Below are 14147 nucleotides of genomic sequence, written 5' to 3' on the forward strand. Positions count from 1 at the left end.
GGAAGCTTGCAACGCCAGACAGCTACCGGTCAGTTGGGAATCAATTTGGAGTGGGCAAATCTACTGTGGGGGCTGCTGTGATGCAAGTAGCCCATGCAATCAAAGATCTGCTGATATCAAGGGTAGTGACCCTGGGAAATGTGCAGGTCATAGTGGATGGCTTTGCTGCAATGGGATTCCCTAACTGTGGTGGGGCTATAGACGGAACCCATATCCCCATATTGGCACCGGAGCACCAAGCCGCCGAGTACATAAACCGCAAGGGGTACTTTTCGATAGTGCTGCAAGCTCTGGTGGATCACAAGGGACGTTTCACCAACATCAACGTGGGATGGCCGGGAAAGGTGCATGATGCTCGCATCTTCAGGAACTCTGGTCTGTTTCAAAAGCTGCAGGAAGGGACTTTATTCCCAGACCAGAAAATAACTGTTGGGGATGTTGAAATGCCTATATGTATCCTTGGGGACCCAGCCTACCCCTTAATGCCATGGCTCATGAAGCCATACACAGGCAGCCTGGACAGTGGTCAGGAGCTGTTCAACTACAGGCTGAGCAAGTGCAGAATGGTGGTAGAATGTGCATTTGGACGTTTAAAGGCGCGCTGGCGCAGTTTACTGACTCGCTTAGACCTCAGCGAAACCAATATTCCCACTGTTATTACTGCTTGCTGTGTGCTCCACAATATCTGTGAGAGTAAGGGGGAGACGTTTATGGCGGGGTGGGAGGTTGAGGCAAATCGCCTAGCTGCTGGTTACGCGCAGCCAGACACCAGGGTGGTTAGAAGAGCACAGGAGGGCGCGGTACGTATCAGAGAAGCTTTGAAAACCAGTTTCATGACTGGCCAGGCTACGGTGTGAAAGTTCTGTTTGTTTCTCCTTGATGAACCCCCCCGCCCCTTGGTTCACTCTACTTCCCTGTAAGCTAACTACCCTCCCCTCCTCCCTTTAATCATTGCTTGCAGAGCCAATAAAGTCATTGCTGCTTCACAGTCATGCATTCGTTATTCATTCATCACACAAATAGGGGGATGACTACCAAGGTATCCCAGGAGGGGTGGTGGAGGAGGGAAGGAAAATGCCACACAGCACTTTAAGCACAGCACTTTAAAAGTTTACAACTTTAAAATTTATTGAATGACAGCCTTCTTTTTTTGGGGCAATCCTCTGTGGTGGAGTGGCTGGTTGGCCGGAGGCCCCCCCACCGCGTTCTTGGGCGTCTGGGTGTGGAGGCTATGGAACTTGGGGAGGAGGGTGGTTGGTTACAGAGGGGCTGCAGTGGCAGTCTGTGCTCCAGCTGCCTTTGCTGCAGCTCAACCATACACTGGAGCATACTGGTTTGGTCCTGCAGCAGCCGCAGCATTGAATCCTGCCTCCTCTCATCACGCTGCCGCCACCTTTGAGCTTCAGCCCTACTTCAGCCCGCCACTTACTCTCTTCAGCCCGCCACTTACTCTCTTCAGCCCTCCACCTCTCCTCCCGGTCATTTTGTGCTTTCCTGCACTCTGACATTATTTGCCTCCACGCATTCGTCTGTGCTCTGTCAGTGTGGGAGGACAGCATGAGCTCGGAGAACATTTCATCGCGAGTGCGTTTTTTTTTCTTTCTAAGCTTCACTAGCCTCTGGGAAGGAGAAGATCCTGTGATCCTTGAAACACATGCAGCTGGTGGAGAAAAAAAAAGGGACAGCGGTATTTAAAAAGACACATTTTATAAAACAGTCGCTACACTCTTTCAGGGTAAACCTTGCTGTTAACATTACATACATAGCACATGTGCTTTCGTTACAAGGTCGCATTTTGCCTCCTCCCACCGCATGAACAGATTTTGGTTGAATGCCAGCAAACATACACTGCAATGCTTTTTCTACAGTGATTCCCGAGTACGTGTTACTGGCCTGGAGTGGTAAAGTGTCCTACCATGAAGGACGAAATAAGGCTGCCCTCCCCAGAAACCTTTTGCAAAGGCAGAACCGCAAATGCCAGGGCAAAGTAATCCTTTCACATGCTTGCTTTTAAACCATGTATAGCATTTTAAAAGGTACACTCACCAGAGGTCCCTTCTCCGCCTGCTGAGTCCAGGAGGCAGCCTTGGGTGGGTTCGGGGGGTACTGGCTCCAGGTCTAGGGTGAGAAACAGTTCCTGGCTGTCGGGAAAACCGGTTTCTCCGCTTGCTTGCTGTGAGCTATCTACAACCTCCTCCTCATCATCTTCTTCGTCCCCAAAACCTACTTCCGTATTGCCTCCATCTCCATTGAAGGAGTCAAACAACACGGCTGGGGTACTGGTGGCTGAACCCCCTAAAATGGCATGCAGCTCATCATAGAAGCGGCATGTTTGGGGCTCTGACCCAGAGCGGCTGTTCGCCTCTCTGGTTTTCTGGTAGGCTTGCCTCAGCTCCTTCAGTTTCACGCGGCACTGCTTCGGGTCCCTGTTATGGCCTCTGTCCTTCATGCCCTGGGAGATTTTCAGAAAGGTTTTGGCATTTCGAAAACTGGAACGGAGTTCTGATAGCACGGATTCCTCTCCCCAAACAGCGATCAGATCCCGTACCTCCCGTTCGGTCCATGCTGGAGCTCTTTTGCGATTCTGGGACTCCATCATGGTCACCTGTGCTGATGAGCTCTGCATGGTCACCTGCAGCTTGCCACGCTGGCCAAACAGGAAATGAGATTCAAAAGTTCGCGGTTCTTTTCCTGTCTACCTGGCCAGTGCATCTGAGTTGAGAGTGCTGTCCAGAGCGGTCATAATGGAGCACTCTGGGATAGCTCCCGGAGGCCAATACCATCGAATTGTGTCCACAGTACCCCAAATTCGAGCCGGCAACGTCGATTTAAGCGCTAATCCACTTGTCAGGGGTGGAGTAAGGAAATCGATTTTAAGAGCCCTTTAAGTCGAAATAAAGGGCTTCATTGTGTGGACGGGTGCAGGTTTAAATCGATTTAACGCTGCTAAATTCGACCTAAAGTCCTAGTGTAGACCAGGGCCAAGTGGCATATACCTTTTATAAGTGGTTCCTACGCCATCCCACCTACTGGGCACTGGCAGAAAGGTGTGCCCAGGGAAAAACAGATGTGACTATGGCAGCAATATGCCCCAGTGTTGCCCAGCTGATGCCGTATGGCTCATGGATCCATAGGCAGCCAAGCATAAGTGAAAGCAGCTTTGAGGCTCACCTCATCCATGGGCTTTAGGTGCCTAAAATATCTTTGAGGATCTGGGCTATAGTTCTTAAGGCTAAAAGGGACCATTAGCGTATCTAGTCTGATCTCCTTTATATCACAGGCCATTAAATTTCACCCAGTTACCCATGTATTGAGCCCCTTGACTTTAGTCAGACTCAAGCATTTCAGTCCTCAGGAGACTAAACTGTTGTGTGCCACAGGCAAACAACACAAAAGCCCAAGGTGCCACCAGTGCCCGAGGCCCAGCAATGGCAGGGAATTGATTAGATGAGGTACGCCCAGATAATCCCAGTAGGTGAACTATGCCCAGTGCTGTAGATGAAGGTGAAAATCACCAATGTCCCCACCAATCAGATCTGTGGGAAATTCCTTCCTGACCCCAAATCTGGTGATCATTTGACTGTGAACATGGGAGCAAGACACACCAGCCAGGCATCTAAGAAAGATGATTCTCTGTACCACCTCAAAGCATTGGTTCACCCTATCTGGTGTCCCATCTCCAGCTGTGGCCAATCCCTGATGCTACAGAGGAATGAAGAAAAAAAAGCCAAACACAGAATACATGTGACCAGTTGTGAATCAGGGGTGATTCAGGATGGGGATTCCTTCCTGATCTCTGCAAATGGTGACCCCAGGTGAGGAGCATCTTCAGCGCCTTCCCCTCCATTGTTAAACTTTTGAATACAATATTTTTATTGCATTTGTAGCCCATTTCACAACTTAGATGCATGATTTGCATGCATGATTTAACCCTGCCATATAAAACGATATATTTTGCATGCTAAGATCTGTAAATCTGTATTTATTCATGCCATATATAACAAAATTTTAAAAAATTGTTTCCTCTAAGCTTACAGAAACTATTTAATTTAAGAACAACTGAAATGCACTAACATCAAGAAATTGAACTGTGCACTAACATTGGGTGGACCAGTATTAAATAGCGTTACAGTAGGTGACAGCCTTACAATGTCCTTTAATTTCAAAAGGTTGCTTTTCTCACCTTTGCCCTGGGAACTGAAGCTGCTAATTCCTTACTAATAGGACTTCCATCATTTGCACTTCGCTCCTCCGATTTCTTCTGGGATGATGGCTACTGCCTAAAGCCCTGTCTCTGTTGTTCTGTTTCAGGTATTTTTCCATCAAATTTGCCCCTTGCTGCAAACTAGATTCCAACTAAGCTTTTTGCTTCCTATACTGAGCTCCTGAAGGCTTCTTCGGGGGCATCTTTTATTTTCTATAGGGGAAAGCAGACAGTATTAGGGAGCACAATAGTTTATGTTCCGCAGTCTTAGAAAGTCATCAAACATTATGTGTTAAGCATAGCATAGTCAGAGGGGGCTACAACAGTGGTACCCTTAGCTCACCCAACAATAATGTTAGTCTATCCAACCACACACTTAGCCCAGCAGAAGTGTCTGTCCTATCTTGGGGACTCTTTTTCTGCCCTCCCACCCCCCCACACATAATACAGTTCTTCGGTGATCTGGAAACCTACTTTCACCATCTCCGACTCAAGAAATATTTTCAACACACCACTGAACGGTGTACTGACCCACAGGAACCCTCCTACCAACACTTCAAGAAGAAGAATTCTGCGTGGACTCCTCCTGATGGTTGAAATGACAGACTGGACTTCTACACAGAGTGCTTCAGCCGACGTGCACAGGCTGCAATTGTGAACAAATAGCATCACTTGCCCCATAACCTCAGCCATACAGAACGCAATGCCATCCACAGCCTCAGAAACAACTCTGACATTTTAATCAAAGGATCTGACAAAGGAGGTGCTGTAGTCATCATGAACAGGTTGGATTATGAACAGGAGGCTGCCAGGCAACTCCCCAACACCACATTCTACAGGTCACTATCCTCCGATCCCACTGAGGAGTACCAAAAGAAACTACACCATCTTCTCAAGAAACTCCCTGCTATAGCACCAGAACAAATCTACACAGACACACACGTAGATCTATCTGCTACCCAAGATCCATAAACCTGGAAATCCTGGATGCCCCATCATCTCAGGCATTGACACTCTTACAGCAGGATTATCTCGCTATTTGGACTCTCTCCTCAGACCCAATGCTACCAGCACTCCTAGCTATCTTTGAAACACCACCAACTTCCTGAGGAAACTACAGTGCATTGGTGATCTTCCTGAAAACACCATCCTGGCCACCATGGATGTAGAAACTCTTTACACCAATATTCCACATGAGGATGGACTACAAGCTGTCAGGAACAGTATCCCTGATGAGGCCATGGCACACCTGGTGGCTGAGCTTCGTGACGTTGTCCTTACCCATAACCCTTTCAGATTTGGGGACAACTTATATCTTCAAATCAGCGGCACTGCTATGGGTACCCGCCTGGTCCCACAGTATGCCAACATTTTTATGGCTGACTTAGAACAATGCTTCCTCAGCTCTCGTCCCCTAGCACCCCTCCTCTACTTACGTTACATTGATAACATCTTCATCATATGGACCCACGGGAAGGAGGCCCTTGAAGAATTCCACCTGGATTTCAACAATTTCCATCCCACCATCAACCTCAGCCTGGATGAGTCCACACAAGAGATCCACTTCTTGGACACTACAGTGCAAATAAGTGATGGTCACATAAACATCACCCTATACCAGAAACCAACTGACCGTTCTACTTACCTACATGCCTCCAGCTTCCATCCAGGACACATCACACAATCCATTGTCTACAGCCAAGCCCTAACCGCATTTGCTCCAATCCCTCAGACAGAGGCAGACACCTACAAGATCTTTATCAAGCATTCTGAAAACTACAATACCCACCTGGGGAAGTGAGGAAATAGATTGACAGAGCGAGGTAGGTACCCAGAAGTCACCTACTACAGGACAGGCCCAACAAGGAAAATAACAGAACACCACTGGCTGTCATGTACAGCCCCCAGCTAAAACCTCTCCAGCACATCATCAACGATCTACAACCCATCCTGGAAAATGATCCCTCACTCTCACAGAACTTGGGAGGCAGGCCAGTCCTCGCTTACAGACAGCCCCCCAACCTAAAGCAAATACTCATCAGCAACTACACAACAGAAACACTAACCCAGGAACCAATCCCTGTAACAAAGCCCGTTTTCTACTCCGTCCCCATATCTACTCTAGCGACACCATCAGAGGACCCAACAACATCAGCCACACCATCAGGGGCTCATTCACCTACACATCTACTAATTTGATCTATGCCATCATGTGCCAGCAATGCCCGTCTGCCATGTACATTGGCCAAACTGGACAGTCTCTACATAAAAGAATAAATGGACACAAATCAGACATCAGGAATGGTAACATACAAAAGCCAATAGGAGAACACTTCAATCTCCCTGGACATTCAATAGCAGATTTAAAAGTAGCCATCCTTCAACAAAAAAACTTCAAAATCAGACTTCAAAGAGAAACTGCAGAGCTACAATTCATTTGCAAACTTAACACTATTAATTTGGGCTTGAATAGGGACTGGGAGTGGCTGGGTCACTACAAAAGCAATTTCCCCTCTCTTGGTATTGATACCTCCTCATCAGTTATTGGGAGTGGACCACATCCACCCTGATTGAATTGGCCTTGTCAACACTGGTTCTCCACTTGTAAGGTAACTCCCTTCTCTTCATGTGCCAATATATTTATGCCTGTATCCATAAGTAATTTTCATTCTATGCATCTGAAGAAGTGGGATTTTTTACTTATGCCCAAATAAATCTGTTAGTCTTTAAGGGGCCACTGGACTCCTCATTGTTTTTGTGGGTACAGACTAACACGTCTACCCCTCTGATACATAGCAAAAGAAGTAACAGTATTTCTTTTATGTTGTTATGTTGATAGGGGTTTGATAGATATTTCTGGTGTCTCATTAAATATGTCTTTTATTAGTCACTACTTACACTCTTCAAGTCTTAAAACACAAGTACACTTTCACAATTACACAATAAAACAAGATTCACAATATCACAGCTTTCATCATAGGCACCCAGTTCCTGCGTCCCCGGGGGGTGCTCGACCCACGCTCCATCCCAGACTCTGCCCCCACTCCACTTCACCCAAGCCCACACCCCTGCCATGCCTCTTCCCGTCCCCACCCGTTCTTGCCGCCCCTGCCCTGCCCCAGACCCCGCCCCCATACCACCCTTCCCTCAAACCCCCACTCGTGCCTTGCCTCTTCCCAACCCCTCTCCCCTCTTTCGGCCCCCAGCGCCTCCTGCACACTGTTAAACAACTGATCTGCGGAACACAGGAGATGCGTGGAGGAAGGGGGAGGCACTGATCCGTGGGGCCACCAGCAGGCGGGAGGTGCTGCGAGGGAGTGGGAGGAGCTGATAGGGGGGCTGGTGTTGGGTGCTGAGCACCCACCATTTTTTTCCCGTGGTTGCTTCAGCACCGGAACACCTACGGAGTTGGCACCTATGGCTCTCACTTCAGTTTGTTCTTATATCTCATTGACAGACTGGTGATTCCCCACCCCTTATATACCTGTGTGGGCATGGCTGACAACATTCTAGGAGGTTCAAGGAAAATGTAATCCTCAGAAAATCTGGAAAGTTCCACGTGATTCTATAAAGGGACCACCACAGCCATCTAGCCTGAATCCCTGTACACACAGACTGTGGAATTTCGCCCACAAGCTGGATTCAAGCATATCATAATTAGAAAGTTATCTAATCTTACTTCACAGATTTAAAGCGATGCTGAGTCCACTGTACTGCTTGCTGCCCGTGCTGAAGTGTTCTATAAAGGTAAAGAGAGGACTTTACTATCTAGGCTTAGGCTTGTCAATCTGGCACTTTTCATGAGAACATTTTTGTGCATGCAGGTTTCAGCCCCAAAGAGGAAACAGGTTTCAGAGTAGCAGCTGTGTTAGTCTGTATCCATAAAAAGAAAAGGAGTACTTGTGGCACCTTAGAGACTAACAAATGTATTAGATCATAAGCTTTCATGAGCTACAGCTCACTTCATCGGATGCATGGAAATGGAGACAGCCATTTGCAAATGTAATTCAAACCCACTGAACATTGTTTTATTTCCAATATCAAAATCTAGAGCCTGCTGATGTACAGTGTCCTTCTGCTGTTTACAGTACAGAAACCCTGTCACTTAACATAGTGCCAGCTACCCAGTGATGGGCATAATATTAACCCTAGGTATATTACATAGAAGTAATCACAGCTATAGGATTTTCTGTAAAATATTTCTCCCTTAGGGATTTTCTGTGCTGCTCATGCTGGGTACCTGCATGTCTGAATCCAACTGCAGTGACTATCACAGACTGCAGTAATATGCTGGTAAAAGAAAGGATGTTTTGCAATAAAAGAAAGTGAATAGAGAAGACAGTGAAAAGGAAGAGAGTTTGGAACAGCAAATTTATCAGTAGGTGCTTTGTCATCATGTACATGGCGTAGTGAAGGGTCGTTGTGCTTTGGCCAACCTCTGGATATGATCTATGAGAGAGAAGGTACCTTTCAGCTGACCATATGAAATCACCCATTGTTGTTTTCCAGTGTTGTTATAGCCCTGTTGGTCCCAGGATATGAGAGAGACAAGGTGTGTGAGAAGATAATCTTTTATTGGACCAACTTCTGTTGGTGGAAGACACAGAGACAAGCTTTCAAGCTACATAGAGGTTTTCTTCAGGTCTGTAAAAGGTAATCAGAGTGTCACAAGGTGGAACAGATTGTTAAGCACAGCAGTTCATGCATGTTGCAAGGGACCATTCAAAATGAAATGGCCCATTAACACCTCTACAGTCATGGGACAAAGGAGGATTTTTGGGGTTACAGATGGTTGTAAACAGACATAAAACTAGTGTCTCTATCGAATCTATACCTCCCACAGCACACCTTTCAAGATCCTTGGTTCTTATATGTGTTGTACATCAACCAGTGCATCAAATGCCCCAACAACGGCTATGTGGGTGAAACCAGACAATCATTATGCTCTCCAGTGAACTGACACAGAAAAATGGTGAAAGACAAAAACACCCTCTCACCTGTGGGCAAACACTTTTCACAAAACAAGCACTTGGCTGCAGTTCAGAATGTGGCATGCAGCTTATAGAATAACATTCCAAAGGTATTACTAGTAGATTTATTATAGCCTACCAATAACTGAAAAGGAGGCCCCAGTGATTATAACTTTGCCTTTGAAGAGGCGCCTTCCAGAGCAGCAATGCATTCTCCCACCAGTCGAGCAGCCTCTTTGGCAGTGCCCCTGTGCACTGAAAAGCCACCCGAACCATGTCCATAGTTGTGGACCACGGGCAGTTTTTTCCCATCATGGACTAGTATCTCTTTCTGCAGTCTCACAGCTAACCTGGATGGTCTCACACCCACCCTCTCCTTTATGTCCTGGGCTCTTTGAAGTGAGGGTTCAAGAGCACAACATCTGTCAAATATGTCTTTGCTACTTCTAGGATCTGGGGACAAGCTCCAGTTATCCTTCTGCCTTGTCCCACCTAATGTTACATTGTGTATTCCTGGATAGATATAGGTTAAGCCATCCCCATCCCGGATGAAGTGATTCACCCAAGGAGCATTGACCTTGAGTACTTGACCTCTGACAGGGTATATCTCCAAGTCACCCATGAGTTCTCTGGATCCAATGCCTGAACAGTTGACAACGATGTCATATTTGCTATGTAGTTCCCACAAATCTTTGATTCGTCTTGCATACACCTGGCTGCCATTTCCTTTCAACCTAAAAAGAAACACGGGAGGTAAAGCAAGACAATTAACTATTAATAAATCACCTTGATAATTTTTACGCAAGTCAAGAGACTCTTTAAGACACAGAAGAATAGAAAATTGAAGAAAAATCAGAGATAGATAGCACAGGGCTTTTGTTTATGACTTGTCTGATTTGGCTGTTGGAATTAAGACATTGCGAACAAAAGGCTCTTCGTTTGTTTATAAGATTGGACAGGGCAAAATATACCAGGTGTACAAATATTACAGAGATGCTGTGGCAAAAAAGATGTGATAGAGATCTCATGAATTCATTCTCATGACAGCTCCAAAACTGAGCAGTTCATGCAGCCTAAGGATGGGCAAAATATGACTTTTACATCATACAAGTATTTATTATATTATTAGTAGTATTTTACTACATACATTTCTAAGGTACCTGTTACTTGAGCCAAATTCATCACTTATGTCACTCTGTCTTCAGGGTTGCTATCAAATATGACACTATTTATAACTGCATAAGGAAGAAAGGAATCAGGCCTCATTTATAGAGAGTGAGATACAGCAGGTATTAACTTCAATTTACTCTGGGTGTTTTAAAGTGGCGATCTCATGTAGGATGGGATGACTTGGTTTAATATCTGTAAAGAGATCTGTTTGACTGCACGTTAGGCATGCATGCCATTCTTTCATCAAAAACTCATCCTCTTCCTAGGGTTTACATTTATTGTTATTTAAATCTCAATCTAAGCTTCATTTTGAGCATGGCTTAAATGTAGGGTTCTCCCTGCAGGACCAGCTCCTAATCTGTCTAATAGGTAGAGATTAACTCTCTCTAGTGGGATCTCACCCATAGCATTTGAGATTCTGTCATCTTTTTTGCAAAAATATGTTTGTACAAAAACTACTAAACATTCTGCAGAATTCAGACAAGGTAGAGGGACAAAGTTCCTGAACTGTGACATTAAAGCTAACCTAGAAAGAGGGTATAGTAAATGCTTTTGTGCTGCCAAGGCAAGGTACCATAAATATTGTTCAGATCACTTAGGTTTGCAAAATAGTACATATTTACTATGCTCTCTTTCCTGGTACTCACCGGGTGGGGGGAGGGGGACGAGGGGGGGGACTTGATCATCTTATTAGACTACATCCTTTGGGAAATGAGAAGAGTCTGAAACAGGAATAAGGACACAGCCTTTGTGGTGAAGCAGCCTGACAGATACTAAATGGAGTCAGTGATTTAGTTGTGCCTTAGTTCAATTTTCAGTATCAGTTAAGCAATGAAACATGACAAGGCGTGTGTTCCTGTGAGACACTACAGAAGTCGGCTAGAGTACTCCCACTCATGCTTGCTGCTAAAAAACAAGAAATGTTATTTTATGTGGTTCAGTGGCATGGAACATAATCAAACAAGCCTATTATCTAGCAATTTGTTCCAAGATGTAGACACACATTTTACTACCTAACATCAAATCACCTCGTATCCAGTCACTATGCCTGTGAAATGTTAAACGTTATTTGCTCTTTTTAAGCGTATTTAAATGGATTATACGTACACATTATAGGATCGGTTTTCTGACTCTGCTAAAATTCTTTGAAATTGATGTGGTTTGAGGAGAATTGGTCTTCAGAAGGAAAAATATGAACTGTAAGACTTTTTTCTCACAGGCATACATTTTAAAGCCTTCATTTGTGCCAAGCATTTTGCACATGCAAATATTTCTGTAAGGTTTTCTACAAGATGATAATACAGAAAGATAGTACCTGGATTTTTTTTACTCCTTTCTGCTCCTGATTCCAGAATAGTTTGTGAGGTGAGTTGGGCAGAAGAGAGGTTTTTGACCAAATCAGAGATGAATTGGCCCAGCCAATTCCAGAGGTTGGAACAAGAGGCATTTTCCAAGATTTTCAAATTCTCCTGACAGGTTTTGTCATTTCATAGCTCAAAACCAGTGAGGCTAGAGGCTTCAAAACATCACCTTTGGTTTGTGGCAAAGGCTTGCAAAGCATTAGCATCTTTTACCATTTTCAAGAGCTGGTGGGATGTATTTTGGAAATTACACACTGGCAAATGAGGAACATCTGAATGCTCATTTGACTTGTGGCAGAGAAAAGACAGAAGATAACACTTTTTCTACTCCACTAGTATCTCTGGAGGATCTTAAACAGAAGCTACTAAAGTTAGACATTTTTAACTTTCATTTCAGCAGGTCCTGATGGCTTGCATCCAAGAATTTTAAAAGAACTGGCTGAGGAGCTTGATGGGCCATTAATGCTGATTTTCAATAAGTGTTGGAGCACTAGGGAAGTTCCAAAAGACTGGAAAAAAGCTAACATTGTGCAGTTTTTAAAAAGGGCAAGTGGGATGATTTGGGTACTTATAGGCTGTAAGCCTGACTGTGATCCTGGACAAGGTAATGGAGTGGCTGATACCAGACCTAATTATAATGAACTAAAGAAGGTTAATGTAATTAATGAAAATCAACATGGGTTCATAGAAAACATCCTGTAAAACTAACCTGATATCTTTTTTTGATGAGATTACAAATTTGATGAGATTACAAGATTACATAGATGCCTCTAAGGTGTTTGTCCTGGTGTCACATAACATTTTGATTAAAACACTAGAATTAACCTGGCACACATTAAATGGATTAAAAGCTGGCTAAGTGATAGGTGTCAAAATGTAATTGTAAATGGGGAATTATCATTGAACAGGTCTGTTCACAGTGGGGTCCTGCAAGAATTGGTTCTTGGCCCTACACTATTTAACATCTTTATCAATACTGGAAGAAAACATAAAATAATCATTAATAAAGTTTGCAGATGACACAAACATTGTGGGAGTGCTAAATAATGAAGAGAACAGGTCATTGATTCAAAGCAATTGAGATTGTTTGGTAAACTGAGCGCAAACAAACAATATGCATTTTAATATGGCTAAATGTACACACCTATGAACAAAGAATGTAGGTTATACTTCCAGGATGGGGGACTGTATTCTGGGAAGCAGTGACTCTGAAAAAGATTTGGGGGTCGTTGTGGATAATCAGCTGAATATGAGCTCCCAATGTGATGCTGTAGCCACAAGAGCTAATGCGATCCTAGGATGCATAAACAGGGGAATCTTCAGTACAAGTAGAGAGGTTATTTTGCCTCTATATTAGGCTCTGGTGCAACCACTGCTGGAATACTTTGTCCAGTTTTGGTGCCCACAATTCAAGAAGGGTGTTGATAAATTGGAGAGGGTTCAGAGAAGAGCTATGAGAAATTATTAAAGAATTAGAAAACATGCTTTAAAGTGATAGACTCAAGGAACTCAATCTATTTAGCTTAACAAAGAAAAAAACTAAACGGTGACTTGATTACAGTCTGTAAGTACCTATATGACAAACAAATATTGAATAATGGGCTCTTGAATCTTGGAGAGAAAGGTTTAACATGATCCAATGGCTGGAAGTTGAAGCTAGACAAATTCAGACTGGAAATAGGGCACAAAAATTTAACAGTGAAAGTAATTAACCATTAGAACAATTTACCAAGGCTTGTAGTGGATTCTTCATTGCTGACAATTTTTAAATCAAGAGCGGATGTATTTCCAAAAGATCTGCTGTAGGCATTATCTGGGGGCAGTTCTATGGCCTGTACTACATAGGAGATCAGAGAGGAGATGATCACAACGGTCCTGTCTGGCCTTAGAATCTATGAATCTATGAAAGGACAGGACCAGGAATATGGCTGCTCTCAAGAAATCCGCTTTCCACATCCAAATCCTGCATGATTCCCCATGTAAATGTATGTGGATCAGGTCATGCATAAGATAGTTCCCCCAATGCTCAGTGAATGTCTCCCTTGAAGAAATTGATTGAGCCATTAAGACACAGTCCTTCATTGAGGATGGTGCTGAATTGCCCCAGCAAGAGCTCCAGAATGTATCATCATCTACCTGTGTGCATTATCTGCAGGGGGACTGCAGCTGCAGTACCTGAGTCAGCCTGATATAAGGTATATAGGCTCCCTGGTGTACTTAGCCAGCTCTGTTTCACTGACTAAGAGAAGGACCATGGTTCCTTGCCTACTTGGGGAGGCTAATGCTTCTGTGGCTATTCCCCTGGCTGGAGGTGTCCTTGCACTCAGGACTGAAATTACCCTGTCATTGCATGCAGATATAAGAAGGGGAGGCTTTGTGCACCTTCTGCTCCCTTGTGCACCAACCCTGCAGGGAGCGTCTAAGGGATAGTTTTAGAAGATT

General features: G+C 44.4%; 1 protein-coding gene across 3 annotated transcripts in view; it reads right to left on the minus strand.

Annotated features, from left to right (window-relative positions):
• Positions 1 to 8759: 8759 nt before the first annotated feature.
• The window catches only part of DDO (D-aspartate oxidase), a 31610-nt gene continuing 26222 nt past the window's right edge, over positions 8760 to 14147 (minus strand). For all 3 annotated transcript variants that reach the window (XM_048844816.2, XM_048844815.2, XM_075126645.1), the window contains one exon: positions 8760 to 9908. In XM_048844816.2, the coding sequence (XP_048700773.1) occupies positions 9341 to 9908 (568 nt within the window). In that variant the 3' untranslated portion in view covers positions 8760 to 9340. The remainder of the gene's footprint in view (positions 9909 to 14147) is intronic.

Source organism: Caretta caretta, chromosome 3 (genome assembly GCF_965140235.1).
Source record: "Caretta caretta isolate rCarCar2 chromosome 3, rCarCar1.hap1, whole genome shotgun sequence".
NCBI classification, from domain to species: Eukaryota; Metazoa; Chordata; order Testudines; family Cheloniidae; genus Caretta; species Caretta caretta.